This window comes from Miniopterus natalensis, chromosome X (genome assembly GCF_054644295.1).
Source record: "Miniopterus natalensis isolate mMinNat1 chromosome X, mMinNat1.hap1, whole genome shotgun sequence".
In the NCBI taxonomy this organism is placed as follows: Eukaryota; Metazoa; Chordata; class Mammalia; order Chiroptera; family Miniopteridae; genus Miniopterus; species Miniopterus natalensis.
Window position 1 is genome coordinate 4,355,056 of NC_142103.1, and position 15,437 is coordinate 4,370,492.

The 15,437-nt window shown below is 38.2% G+C and overlaps 1 protein-coding gene across 8 annotated transcripts in view; it reads left to right on the plus strand.

The window, feature by feature from the left end:
* The window catches only part of ATP11C (ATPase phospholipid transporting 11C (ATP11C blood group)), a 142,349-nt gene that overhangs the window by 95,217 nt on the left and 31,695 nt on the right, over positions 1–15,437 (plus strand). For all 8 annotated transcript variants that reach the window (XM_087829342.1, XM_016207233.2, XM_087829339.1 and 5 more), the window contains 7 exons: positions 699–770; positions 2,270–2,343; positions 3,969–4,072; positions 4,512–4,693; positions 5,902–6,165; positions 9,994–10,168; positions 14,912–15,014. In XM_087829342.1, coding sequence (XP_087685468.1) covers positions 699–770; positions 2,270–2,343; positions 3,969–4,072; positions 4,512–4,693; positions 5,902–6,165; positions 9,994–10,168; positions 14,912–15,014 — 974 coding nt within the window. The remainder of the gene's footprint in view (positions 1–698; positions 771–2,269; positions 2,344–3,968; positions 4,073–4,511; positions 4,694–5,901; positions 6,166–9,993; positions 10,169–14,911; positions 15,015–15,437) is intronic.

The following is a 15,437-nucleotide window of genomic DNA, read 5'->3' on the forward strand; positions in this document are numbered from 1 at the left end:
AGCTGTTTTCAAACCCTGAGATAAGTTGTAGAGAAATACATTCGCATTCTTGAAGAGTGAAAAAAGTGAAACACTTCCTGTACTTGTCCTGAGAAAGTGAACTCACAGGATAGGAGTTATTTTTTTCCCCCTCTGTTTGCTTCAATAACCTTATCTTATAAATATACTTGTTCTTTAATAAAAAGTCAGACTCCTTTATCTGAAAATTTATGAAAAATTTCCAAACCCTAACCAATTAAGAGCGAAAAGAAAATAGTAATGCATAGATATAACTTGCATTACTCTTCATGGATACCAGCCAGAAATCTAAACATTCCTGTTATATTTTGCAGATCATAACAGCGGCCACTTTTTGTACAACACATGTTATTTATGAAGTGCTCCCAGCAATTTTGCCATCATTTGATAATGACAGTCCCATTTTACCCATGAGGCCCAAGATGATTAAGTGACTAAAAGGTCACCCAGTATGTTAGTTACAGAATTGGAATTACAAATTGCCTCTTTTTTGGTTACAATTTGTGATTGGGCATTGACTTGCTGTGTGTTATCTTCTCAGCCAATAAAGGGAAATACGGGTATAGATTGAGATTATATGAAAGAGAAGAAAACAATAAAAGGTTTCAAGTAACCCCAGTGCAAAGGAAATAAATCATTCTTTAGAGATATACAAATGTCTTTTTTATTGTTTTTGACAGGTATGGGTTCACATTTTTAGGAATTCACAATGGCTATATGAGAGTAGAGAACCAAAGAAAAGAAATAGAAGAGTAAGTAAAACTGTGTATTTGTTTGTCACCTCTTAACCCCATAGTCAACCTTAATTGAATCTAGTAAGGACAGCAAAGGAAACTGATTGCATCTATAAGTGTAGGAGTCTGCTCTCCCAGTTCAGTGTTTTATGTATATGTAGTTGGAGGAGAAAGGCATTTTTCATAGAATGGCAGAAACTGAGATTCGAGGGGGACATGATTCCAGTTTGAGTCACATGTGGATCCAGTAGCCTGAATGAGGGTCTGCCTGGACTTTCAGAAATTAAAATACCATTTTAGGTCTCGAACACATGCTACAAGAAAACTTAGTGGGCATGCATGAAACCTTCTGTCTAGAACCCAACCCATAACTGGGATTTCAAGCCCAGCCAATCATGGCAGCTTTGATGTCAGAAGCTTTGTCTTTTTCTAGATGCTCAGGGTTGAGCCTCAGGGCAAGTACTCTAATGCATTAGTGTCTTTCCCTACAGAGATCCCAAGGAACAAAGTCACTTTGGCTTAATAGCAGATTTGAATTAGGCTCTGTGATTAATTTAAATTTCTTCATCTGGAATTTAATTACCTGACTTACATTCTGGCCCCCAGCATCTCATGAGACCCATCTCACAAACCTGTAATATATGTAGATGTGCTTGAGGAATGTGTACCTCTGGGGAGAGATGCTTAGAAGCCAGAGGAAGGCTCTTTGGCCTGACTGCCAAAAGCCCAGAGTCATCATCAGTCCAGATTCTAACCAGTTCACAACAGTGCCTCCATCTTTGCCAACACCAAATGAAATGCTACATGCTGATGTTTTATACACATATATCCCAAAACAATGACCTCCTCACTTCCATCAAAAATAAGCTTTGTGATCAACATTTTTAGGTCAAATGCTTATATCCAAGTTGTTTATTTTCAAGAAAATATTTTCTCACATTTTTAAAATAATTAACTTTTATTTTTACCCTTCTGCATCCTTTCATTTGGTTAATACAGCTCAGCCGTCCACACACAAATCTGATCATATCATATTCCACTGTTTAAACCCTTCAATGGATTTCTGTTGCTCTTAGGATAAAATCCCAAATCTCTGGCCCACAGTGTTATTCATTTCCCAGCCCCTTCTTACCGCCCTTACTATTCCCCTATCAACTAGCTGTCAAGCCTTAGTAGGCTACTTTATATTGCCCCCCATGGTCCATATGTTATGCTTCTGTGCCTTTGCACATGCTCTTCCCTCTACTCAATGCCAGGCTACCCTTACCATTTTAAGTGACATAATGAGAAGATACAGATACCCCTTACCAACAGTGGTGTCCTCTGGCAGCATGTTCTCAGTGCAGAGGCATTTCACAATGGAAATCACCAGTTGTACACATAACCAGCACTCCTTACCCAAAGAGGAGAGTTCTGTTCATTTAAGATGTTTAAATATCTTAAGATGTTTCTCTTGTGTTTTGTTTTTCTCAGTGTGGTCTAGGTATTTTACTTTTCTCATTTTTCTTCTCATAAAGCTATGAACTTCTTCATACCTTAAACTTTGATTCTGACCGCCGTCGTATGAGTGTCATTGTGAGGACTCAAGCAGGTATGCATTTTAAAAAATTGACTTTTTTTCTTTTTCCCTTTTAGATTTATATGTTAATCAACAATTTTAAGAAAGAAAACATTAAATGTATCAGTACATGATTACCTAAGGTTCATGTAAAGCAGTAGCTTTCTTATATGAGAAAGCACATAATGTTCAGCTTGCCAGATTGTCAGTGGCAGAACCCCTGGTATGACAGTGTGTGCCTTTTTTTGGAAACCGAACTCTCATCAGTCCTGGTTGTCCAAACAGGAACTGAAAGAGTGACTTTTGTGTTCCGGGTACTGACCAATCACTGTGATTACTAGCCATAAAGTCCTTGAGTGTAGAGTTGCTGGTTGTCCGTCTCTGACCTTCCTCATTCCCCACTGCTTTACACTCCCTGGGAGCCAGTGAGCTAGAGGTAACCAATGGTCCGTCTAGTGTGAAAGAGCATTGTAATTTTACTTCAGCACTCTGGCCTCTTTGACAGAGTAAAGAAGCTTGCTCTTTGCTTGCAAGGGAACCAGTGCCATCATCCCAGGGTTCCCCATATCTGGGAGGGGCCACGGTGGTTGGAATGCCTTCTGCTCGATTTCAGCAAGACTCATGTGGAGAACTCCTGCTTCATTTGCTGGTTCTTGGAAGCCTCTGTATCTGTTTCTGTGTGTGTATGTCTGTCTGCAGGTGTTTTTTTCAAAATATCCTTGATTGATTTCCTAGTAATTTAATTTTTAGCATAAAATCTGTTGCAAATTCCTGAATGTGGGAATGGGAAAGATACGGGCAGACTCTTGAGGGAACATATCTCATTGTATTCATAATTTCTGGTGTGATTGCAAAGTCATGAAAATTATTTCATTATGTGAATGTACAGTTTGCTTTATGACTTACACAAATTGGATGTGTGAGAGAAAATGAAAAACAAAACAAAACAGCATTTGAAATACTTGCTGTTTTTACCTGTGCCCATTCACATATGCATTCTATTGCAAATGGTGAGATGTCTCGGGAAGTGGTCTGCCAAGGGCTTTAATCTCAGAGCAACACTGTTATTTTTTAATTTGTTGGATTCTCAGCCTTTTGCCTTATAAGGATGAAGTGTCTTTCTTAATGGTCAGCTGTTACTACTTTCCTGGGTACATGGACTGATATAAAGCTGTACTTGTGCTACCAAGTACAAAGTATTCTCAAGTATTATCTCCAAAGCTGTTCTCAAGTTTATGGTAAAATCTGTCAAACCACTGTTTAAAAGCTAATTTGTATAGTTTAAAATAACTTTATCTCGTTTGAGATTGAGTTTGGTCCTTGACATCTGTAGATGCCACACGTTCTCTTTAGACCATGGTTGACAACATTTTCAAGGATAATTCAGATGCACTTCTTAACTCAAGAACAGTCTTTCATGATTCACTAGAAAGAAGTATTTTAATGGGTGCATGTTGTAAATTCTGAGTTATTATTCGTGTTCATATTGGTCTTAAGAGGTGGTGAATGGCATGTCTCATCCATTTGGGTGAGTATTACAAGGCAGGCTTAGGACACATAACAGCTGGATAGGAGTGTCCACCCTAATAGTCATCTGTTATTAAAGTCCAGTACAAGTCTTAAAATTCTAAGTTGAGTACTTTGGCTTTTTATTTTAGGAGACATACTTCTCTTTTGTAAAGGAGCTGACTCAACAGTTTTCCCCAGGGTGCAAAATCATGAAATTGAGGCAACTAAAGCCCATGTGGAACAAAATGCAATGGTGAGCCTACACCCTTACCCTCAAGAAATCGAGAAATGCTGGGGATGACTGTGTTTATGTGATTGTTATTTAAATATCTGTTTAAGTGAATTTTAGCTTATTTTTATGGTCTATTTTTAGATTTGGAGCTTTAGTAATAGTGTTTACCTTATTTTAATAGAAAACATTATTCTAGAGCAAGTTTCTCTTTAAAATTTGGAGCCTTAACTACTTTTCAAGAATCTTTGTATTATGTTCTGCTTTGTTTTACCCCCATAGATAATTATTTTATTTTGAACTTAATTGAATTTTACCTTTTTAGTTGTAATTTGTTGTTGTTTTTAACTAAAAATATGTCAGAATTTCTCTTCTGTGTGGTAAAAGCAATAGTATTTAAATATAGTGTTTTTTCCCCCCTATTATTATTTGGATAACTAGAGATCTCCTACTTTGCTTCTAGGATGGGTATCGGACACTTTGTGTAGCCTTTAAAGAAATTGCTCCAGATGATTATGAAAGAATTGACAGACAGCTCATGGAGGCAAAAATGGCCTTACAAGACAGAGAAGAAAAATTGGGAAAGGTTTTTGATGATATTGAGACAAACATGAATTTAATTGGAGCCACTGCAGTGGAAGACAAGTAACTAGAAAATTCTTGTTATTTTAATGATCAGTTATTTAGGGTGGTATCTGTTCAGATTGGTAATTTAGTCTCAAGTTTTAAAATCTTTGATTTTGCTTTGTCTACACACCAGATTTTGAACTATTAGTGGGAATGATTATTAAGTTAATTATTTGTGAGTTAGAAGAATGAATCTGTCATCGCTAATGTCTTCTGAATATTTAAGCCATCCATTTATTTCTGCAGATATTTATGAAATAATCTTATTAGGTGTAGGGAGCTTTGTGCTGGAAGCATCATTTGAGCTGAGCTGGTGCCTGGTAGCATGGGTAAAATTTTGATAGAGATGAGCAAAGAGGAAATTCAAGGTGTAGAGCAAATAACATGAGAGGTCATTCTAACCTGGTTTAACAGACTAGAGCTTGTTTTTGCATACTTATAAATGATTTGCTTTAACTATATAGGCTGAGCTCTGACAGACATGATTGTAGGGCTTCAGCATTGATCTTCCTGAAAGTTTTAGACCCTTAATATTGTAGAAGTTTTTTAGATATTATAAGTGCCAACTGTGAGACTTAACCAAACAAAAAGTTACAAACATATATTTAGCCACATTGGAAGGTACTGAAATTCTAATGAAATTCATTTAATCTAATTTCATTTTTCTTCTCTTGCCAAAATGAACTCAAAGAAAGTATCAGTCTCCTTTTATCCCCCCCCCCCCCCCTTTAGAATTATGTTTAAATTCTCTTTCTGGATGTTTGGCTTTCCTACTCTTAAAGCTCCTCAGGGATGGGATTCACTAACTTCCCTCAATATTTCATTAGAATGTCTTTCACCCTTTCTGTTTTGAACCATGTTAAGTATCTGTGTGGTGAGATATGAAATATAATGTAATATGCTAATGTGACTGAATAAAAAATGCTTGGTGAGCTTCTGAACATTTTAGCTAAGAAGGATGATTCTCAAATGTGCCATAGGGTACCAGTTATATCAAGAGATGTCATGAATTTTTCTAAACCTCATTGTTTGAAATACACTTTAATAAGTAAAACTGTGCCAAAGAGAACACTCTCAAAGTAGAGGATACATAAGAAAACCAACTGTGATACCATGTCAGGACTCCAGAATGCTATGAATTGTAAAAATATTCTCTTTAACAAGCCTTCTTGCAGAATCTCTGTCAGGAATTTTCGAGGATAATGAGGTTTCCTTTGCGTTCCCAGGCTACAAGATCAAGCAGCTGAGACCATTGAAGCTCTGCATGCGGCAGGTCTGAAAGTCTGGGTGCTTACTGGAGATAAGATGGAGACAGCCAAATCCACCTGCTATGCCTGCCGCCTTTTCCAAACCAGCACTGAGCTCTTGGAACTGACCACAAAAACCATTGAAGAAAGTGAAAGGAAGGAAGATCGATTACATGAATTGTTGATAGAATACCGTAAGAAGTTGGTGCATGAATTTCCTAAAAGTACTAGAAGCCTTAAAAAGTAAGAAAGTGCATCAGTTTCTTATATTTAGACATTGGTATAGATGTAAATGACAGCTGCTTATGCAGAAAACTCTTTTAATTTGTCATTTTTTGTTTGCAGACATTTTATCCTTGTAAATTGAAACCTTCCCTGAGGATGTGGCTAATGGCCCAGTTGAAATTATTTGGCACTTTCCATCCCTCCTTTAGTTTAAAAGAAAACCCCACACTTCTCAAGGTTTAGGAAACTAGTTCAGTTTCTTAATGCCTGGGTAGTTAGCATTGATATTCTGGCCTGGTCCCTGTTAAGGAAAAAAACATCTTTCCCAGTCTCTTAAATGGAATGTAATAAAACTGATCTCTAATAGTTTCCATGTATTTTGAGACCCTGGAGCCATTTTTTGTGTGCATTTTCATGTCCCAGAATTCCAAAGGGAACGGAATTCTTGTTGACATGGACACTTTGGCTCTGCTTTCAACTAGCTGCTTAGGAAGAACTTGTGGAACCTAAGAATCTCAAGGAAAGCCACTGATCCACAATAGTTCAATGATACATGTATATTTTCCTATACTTATCATTGACCAAGGCTTATCCTTGTCTAAACCAATTATTGGAATTTACCTTGGCCATAAACAGATCTATTTCTTCTTCAGGAATGCATTTGCACTAAATGCAAAGATAATACTGTTTTCCATTTCTTTTTTTATGTGTTTTTTTTATTATTATTATTGATTTCACAGAGAGGAAGGGATAGAGAGAAGTATCAGTGATGAGAGTCGTTGATTGGCTGCCTCGTGCACGCCCCCTACTGGGGATCGAGCCCACAACCCAGGCATATGCCCTGATCAGGACCTCCTGGTTCATGGGTTGACCCTCAGCCACTGAGCCACACTGGCTGGGCAGGTTCTCGTTTCTTGAGCACACCCTTTGTTCCAAGAACAATGTTAACCACTCTATATAAATATTCTCATTTAATATTCACTACAACCCCGTAAGGCAATCCAATTTTCTTCATTTTACAGATAGGGAAACTAAGGCTTAGAGAGATGAAGTGACTTTTTCAAGATCACAGCGCTAATAAGGGATGGAACAAGTCTATCCAATTCCAGGGCCCATGCTATATCTTTAACAACTGTGTTATATCGGCATGCTCATCTCTAGTGTTTAAACACACTTTAAAAATGAATATCCTACATTCATGAGGCTATGGCCAATTCTAAAACAGCCATTGTTCTTCTGATATTTGGTCATCAATGAGAATAAACAGGTTTTTATGATTAATGTTTTCTTCCTTTAGCCAAATGATACTTACTAAAGACAGTCCAAAGTACATGCATTTTACTTGTCCATTTGTCTTAGTTTGCTTGGGGCTACCATAGCAAAATACTACAGACTGGGTGGCTTATACAGTGGAAAATAATTTCTCACATCTAGTGTGGTCCCTCTTTCTAGCTTGCAGAAAGCTGCCTTCTCACTGTGTCCTTACATTGCAGAGAGAGGGGATGCTCCGGTGTCTGACTTCCTCTTATAAGGGCACTGATCCTATCATAAGGGTTCCACCTCATGACTTTATTTAAACCCAAGTATCTCCCAAAGGCTCCATCTCCAAATACCATCACATTGGGGGTTAGGGCTTCAAAATAGGACTTGGTGGGGGACACAATTCAATTCATAGCATCATTCAGCAGCTCTGGGGCACTTTTATAAAAGCCAGGGCTTTTGGAAAACTTAACTCATCAGCTCAGAACATTTCCTCTTCCTGGCTCATCTGTTTAGAGTTGTGGGGGTACAGTCTTTTCCCAAGTTACATTAGGTGTCAGATCTAAAATCACCTCTGCCAGTTTCTGCTTCTTTGTCCCTTCCACTTCAGATCAGCCACCAAGCCTTATCCATGTTCTCATTTTCACCAGTAGTGCTTCACATAAGATTTTGTAGCAACCCATGCCTCAAATTCTTTAAGCTCCTCTGCCAGACAAGTGGTCCTTAAGTGTAAAGTACTGCCTATATCACATTCCTGCTCGGAAACCTTTAGTGGTTCTCCATTACCCACAGAGTCAGTTTGCACCAAAGGCCTCAAGTGGCATTTTCAATTTGCACCGTTTCAGATATCACACCTCAGAAAGAACCCACCATTCTTCCTGTGTATTTATTGTCCCAATCACTGGATAGTGACTGTTTAATATCTTGTTCGGTTGGGTGTAGTCTATCATGTATGTTTCTGTCACCCCAAGGAGATTTTCTGTTCTCCAAGGAAAGATTAGTTAATAGTTCTTTTCATCCTTCTATATGGCCTAGTTATAGTTGATGTTTACAAATATTGCTTGATTATTAAGCCACTGTTTTCTGTACATTAAGTCAGCTCTGTGAGTAGGGGAGCTAAGAAGAACACGAGTGATATCTCTCTTTTTAAAAAAATATGTTTTTATTGATTTCAGAGAGAGAGAGAGAGAGAGAAATATCAGTGATGAGAGTCATTGATTGGCTGCCTCCTGCATGCCCCCCACTGGGGATCAAGAGCCACAACTTGGTCATGTGCCCTGACCAGGAATCGAACCCTGATCACCTGGTTCATGGGTTGATGCTCAACCACTGAACCACACTGGCCGGGTGATATCTCTTTAATTAGTGAAAAAATCAGTCATAAAATTATGAAGCAAAATATGGGTAACTACAAAATATTATGGTGTTAACACTATACACCAAAGAAATATGGAATAAAGGATAGATGAGGCATATTAGGCTCTCAGTATTTGAAGTTTGGTCCATAGAACAGCAGCTCCATTATTACCAGAAGCTTGTTAGAAATATAAAATCTCATGTCCCACCCCAAACGTATTGGATCAGAATCTATAAGATACCCAGAAATTTTAACAAGATTCTTTTAAACATTAAACTTTGAGAAGCATCAAATTAGACAAATGAATATGTAACGCATGATGAGATCAAGCTGTGTTTAACTGTTACTGCAGTAGTTTTCAAATGGCACCCAAGGTTTCCTTGAGCTAACATTGACTAATCACTTTTTTTCTTCCCTGTAAAAAAAAGATGCCGTGTTAATTGGTAGAATTTTCTCAGTTGTCAGTTCTCTCCTCATATGTTTTTCTTAAATACTTGGCACTGGTTACATTTTTCTTTCCTGGCTATGCATGAGAATCACCTACAGAGCTTTTTAAAACCTACCTATGTATAACTGAGCCCTGCCCAGGATACTCTGATTTAATTTGTCTGGGGATAGTCCTCTGGCATGGGCAATTTTTTAAAGCTGCTCAGATGATTGTAATGGGAAGGTTATAGCTGAGAAGCACTAATCAAGTATAAAATGATACTTATTTAAGGAACGTATATCATTGCATGGTATTCTTTAATGAACACCATATATTTTAGGTACTCCATCGTATTTGAGAAGCCTGGTGTACTGACAGTTTATGTCATTCGGGCAAAAATATTAGGAAAAGCTCTTCTGTGACTATGTACCCCACAGCCATTTAGTCTTTTCCTTGTATTGTTAAGGAGTTTTTAGATTGACTGATGATTCGTCCTTATATCAGAGTTTGACCTGTAGGTACCAGAATTCATCTTCATTTTCTTATACAGAAACTGACTGCTAAATGTCCATTATTTTTATACCTTTTAGTATAACTTAATGTCATCTATATAGGCAGCTTGAGTCTCAAACATATGATGAAGTGTCTGATGTGCCATTATTAGAGATAGTTGCTTCAGGTTCAGAAATCAGATTAACGATGACTCTTATGTGAGACCCTCCTTCTTATAGTTGAAATGAAATAAGGTTCCTAAATAGAATTGTATAATAGATTCAAATACAGCATTATTTTTCTTTTTCAGAACATGGACAGAACAGCAGGAATATGGATTAATCATTGATGGCTCCACATTGTCCCTCATATTAAATTCTAGTCATGACTCAAGTTCTAACAATTACAAAAGCATTTTCGTTCAGATTTGTATGAAGTGCACTGCAGTGCTCTGCTGCCGGATGGCACCGTTACAGAAAGCACAGGTAACTGCATGTTAGTTAATTTTCCATTCTGGGGACTTTTACATACACATGTGCAAATGTTCACTTTTCTTCTAATTTGTTTCTTCTTCAAAGAGCCATAATTACCTTATTACATCTTCCCTGGCTTTGTCCTCTTTGTGCTCAAAGTCAGGAGTCTTCCCACCAATTTGAATTAAACCAACCTTGTTCCCTCAAGTTGGCTGTCCAGCTCCTCTCCTTCCAATTTTTTCTAATGAATGTTTGGTGCCTGCTGCCTACCCTAGTCGCATGCGTTCTTTCTGCTCATCTTACTCTCTAGAATCCCCTGGAGGAGCGTAGTGACCTCCTGGCTGAATCCATCTTACTGCCTTCCATTCTCCTCAGTTCTTCACTGCAGTTGACACTATCGATTATACCCTCCATAAAACTCTCCTCCCTTGGTTTCCATGATGGTTCACAGTCCTGACTTTTTCCCCCCTTACTTGGCAATCTAGTGTCTTTTTATTTTGTTTCATCTTCTATCTTCCCCCTAATTATTAGTTTTCTCTGGGCTTGACTTTTCCTTTTTGTTAAGTCTCATATTTCTGGCTGCCTGCTCACCACCTCCATATGAATTCCCCACTGTCACATTAAATTCTGGTGTTCAAAACAGATCCTACAATTTTCTCCTTCAGGCCAGTTTGTTTTATGTCTTTATTATTCTTGTTACCGGTACCATTTTTCTTTTTTTTTCTTCTTTTTTTAAAAATATATCTTTATTGATTTCAGAGAGAGGAAGGGAGAGGGGGAGAGAGAGAGAGAGAAACATCAATGATGAAAGAGTCATTGATCGAGCCCACAACCCGGGCATGTGGCCTGACCCGGAATCGAACCCCGATCGCCTGGATCCTAGGTCGATGCTCAACCGCTGAGCCACTCCTGGCTGGGCCACCAGTTTTCTTTTGCTTTCTAAGTTTCCCAACTACCTCTTACCCTGCTCTTCTCCTTTACTCCATGTATAGGCACCATGTCCTGTTGATTCTACCTTTTGTCATAGCTCTCATTTCTGTGCCATCTTTTTAAACTTTTTACCTTTAGCCCAGTCCAAGCCCTTACGACTTTACACAGAGATTTTGATTTGGTCTCCTTACTTTCACAATTCCCCCTTTAATCTCTTTCCCCACACTCCCACATTAATCTTGTTAAAACACTACTTCTCTCATATATTCTTGCTCAGACACTTTCAGTAGTTTCCTCGTCTCTTAGGATGAAGGGCAGAGGACTCAGTGTGGTACTCAGGGCTCACCCTGTTGGCCCTTAATGTGTGTGTACATACTTTGTGTCCACCATAACTCCCATACCCAGTGTGAATTGTTCCACCTTTGTGTGCTTCCAACATGCCATGCACTTACCAGTTTCCAAGCTTTTCTCATATCATTTCCTCATCTGAAATTCTCTCAGAATTCTTCTTGGCCTAACAAAAATGATACTCATAATAAAACCCAGCTCAAGACCACTTCCCGTATGCTGTCTTTTTCAGCTCCTCCAGCGCACATTTATCTGCCTCACCTTGCTTCCTTGTACTCACTGGATCCAAGGAACTTTAAAGTCTCAGTTACATACTTTTGCGCTGCTGTGTACCCTGTAGAGTATTCTTTCATATGTGCTCATGTTGCTTCTTCAGATTCTTCAGCTGCTTGCTCTACATGCAGGGGATGACTGTTTCTTTCGCTTCTCCTTTACATACAGCCCACCCCCTGCCTCACACATGCACACACATGCATGCACACACACAGCACAGCACATCCTAATTTAGGGCATTGTCTCTGTCTACTTTCTTCTCACTCTCAATCCCCACCACAGTCAGGTGCTCGTCTTTTTTGTTCAACTTTCAGAGCCCTGGTTGGCCCTAGCTGGGGAAGCACATCCTGCCAGAACAGGATCCATAGAAATCTGTCCCTTTAGTAAGAGGCAATACCCCTTTTTCTCCCTACAGTCACTGGTGCTCAGCTTACTCACCTGAGTTTTGACTACTCCATTGCCCAGGCTGGTGCCTGAATTCCTGACCCCATGCTGGTTCTTCCACCCAGAATATGGAGCCCCCTGTGGTGCAGTCCTCAGTCTGTTTTATTTTTCTCACTATTGTCACTTCTGGGCTATCAGGTACTCATTTGTCATGGCCATATAGGTGATTTTTAAGTCACTTCTCCAGTCCAAATCTTTCGGTTTTACTTTATTTCTGTAGCTTCTTACTGAATACATCTTGGGTGTGTCATTATTACATCAACTCAACCTTCTCTAGAGCCCAGCTGTCATTTTCCTTCATTTCTATGTCTATTACTGAGCTCAGTGTACTTCTAGGTTTTTAGATTAAAAACATTTAAATCTCTGTTGACTTGCTTTGCTCTTTACCTATAATATGGTCTCAGTCACTGATTTCTGTCTGTTTTCTAATACATCGTTGTCTTTTCAATCCGTTCCTTCCTTTCCATTACTTTCCAGGTCTAGGCTTTTAACAGCTAATTAAAGTGCACCTGAACTAGCCACCTAACTTCGCCTGCAGTCTTGCCTTTTCTTCCTGTTCTTCTTGCACCCTGCTGCTACTCTCAGAATATCACTCCCTGTTGATCTGGCCCCAGGTGTAACTGTCCATTCCCTGTATGAAAACTCATTGATCTGCTCAAGCCAGGTCTGTTTGCTGAGTATATGCTGTACTTACCTGGCTGTATGTCTTAGAACATGATATTTTCTTTCTCTGGAATACTCTTCCAATGCCATTTCCCCCATTCATGCAAATTTTACCAGTCTTTTATGATTGAGATCAAATCACTCTTCTGTAAAGTGATTCCTGATCACTGTGGCATATAGTGTCCTCTTCCTCCTCTGACATCATCAGCCTTCTTATGTGGACACCTTAGATTATAATGTTATATATTCCCTTGCACAGATTATTGCATACTGTTATCTTGTATTAATCTGATTACTAATTCTTGTATTTATTCCCTATCTCTACTACTTTATCATATGCTTTTTAAGGTGTGGGACCAGGCCTTGTATCTTTTTTGGAATTTATACATTGCTTTGCGCATTGAATTACATGAAGTTAAATTTTATCAATAAATATCTTTTGGTAAATTGCTTTCTTTTTCATGAAGCTATGCTAGAGGTTGAAGAGAAACTCTTAATCCAGGTGAACTGGAGCTCAGTAAAAAAATCTATGTTTATCTATAAATCTTTCATTATTTCATAGTCCATGACCATATATCTTTTGTTTTCACAAGGACAAGCTTTATTGTTTTTAATCTATATTTTCATGCAGAAGCTGTCACCTTTGATAATTTCATTGCCTTTCCTGGCTGCAGTTTTTCTTCCTTGAGATGCAAATCATTACTGCACATAGTTTAACAAGTACAATTAGTTTAACGAGTATTGTACCCCATAAAAAGTCGATTTAGTTTGGGTTCTTTATTTTTGTCTTTGACTCACAGATAATTTCTGACAGTCTTACAAAGTTCTTTAAATGAACCCAGATGAAAGGAAGGATTGGAAGAAAGCTGGCATTTCACAGGACCATCATTTTTATGTTAAACTGAATTGGATGTGGGTTTGGGGGTATGCTATTTAATACTAAATAAAACCTGACTGAATTTTGTTTTAAAAAAACACTGTGGGTTGGTTTAGGCTTATATAAATTATTTTGAATTACTTCAGTTATGTTTAAAATGGGTTTTATTTATGTTAACTGTTGAAAGCAATCATGAGGAAAGAATTTTTGCAAGGCATTATTTAACTACTGGATTATATAAGCTTTTAAAAGCTGCTAGATTCCAAGGAGTTTTGAGGGTTGACACATAAAACAGTCATTATTTAAAATGTAGGGCGAAGGGACAGCTGCTTACCCAATACACTTCCCACAAGTAACTCCACCAGAAGATTTATTTTATTTGGTACCTACCGTGAACACAACATTGAGATAATGTGTCATTGACACCTTGAAGAGATACTCAAGGAATAGTGACAGGCTTTTTACACATATCTCAAAATAGTTTCTGAAAATCTCACCACCTTTAAGGTGTTCCCTTTTAAAATGCAGCTACCTATAGGAGAGATGAAATCATGTTGGGCAGTGGGAGAAATTTAGTTGGCAGCTAGATGACTGCAAGAATTTAACATTAGATAAGTCCCTGGGGATAGGGTTGGGGTGCACCAAGGGGAAGTGGGAGTGTCAGGGAGGAGAGAGGGAGAGGTTCCCAAAAACATTCTTCTCTAACTTCCCTCTTTTGTTCTGGTGGCCCTATGCATGATACCCCAAATCAGCTTTCTGGTCTCCACTATCACACATTCAGCACCTGATCTGAAAGGACACATGAAGCAATGATAAAAAAGGGAAACATGTTGGCCTCTAATATAGGCAAGAGGCAGAGATTGTGACAGTTCATACATTCACAGAACCAGAAACAAGTTGCCACTGGTATTACATTTTTTAATTGAATTTATTGGGGTGACATTGGTTAATAAAATTATATAGGTTTCAGGTGCGCAGTTGTATAATACATCAACTGTATATTGTGTGTTCACCACCCAAAGTCATCTCCTTTGTATTACATTTTGAAAAGCTATGTTCTGCCTCTGAAAATTCGATACTGTTATATATATATGCACAAACTCCCTTTTTGTTTGCAAGGCCTCAATTTTTAAGTGTGAATGAGGCATCTACCCCTAATGTAGAACAATCTCACTTTTGGCTTTGACTTTTTCTTTACCTCTTTTGTATTTAATGTTTAGATTGTCAGAATGGTGAAGAATTTAAAAGGCAGCCCAATAACACTGTCGATAGGTGATGGTGCCAATGATGTTAGTATGATCTTGGAATCCCATGTGGGAATAGGTAAGAAACATCTAATGAGATGGCAGCTGTAAGTTATCAGTATTGGTTTTTGGTAGAGTGGTCTTATATTCTAGAGAGATTGTTTTGGTTGCTCATCCTGAATTTGAATTTGGGAATGATAATTGTTAATTGAGTGAAGGTCATCATTTGAGCATGCAACATGTCTATCCCAAAGTCCTGTTCCTGGGGGGAATGTAGCATTACAAAGTTGAGGATCTTTTTATATGAGCCAAGTAAAGTGAATTTCCCAAACCTACTTGCAGCACAGTTGATCTCATTTTGAAAGCATGTATGAAATTTGATTTTTCTGCTCCTGGCCAGATTGCCTGCTTATGTTGCTATACTATATCTTTTGAGATTCTTAACTGTTTGGTACTAAGAAATAATCATTGCTTAGCTGGTTTTCCACATGGAGTTATTTTT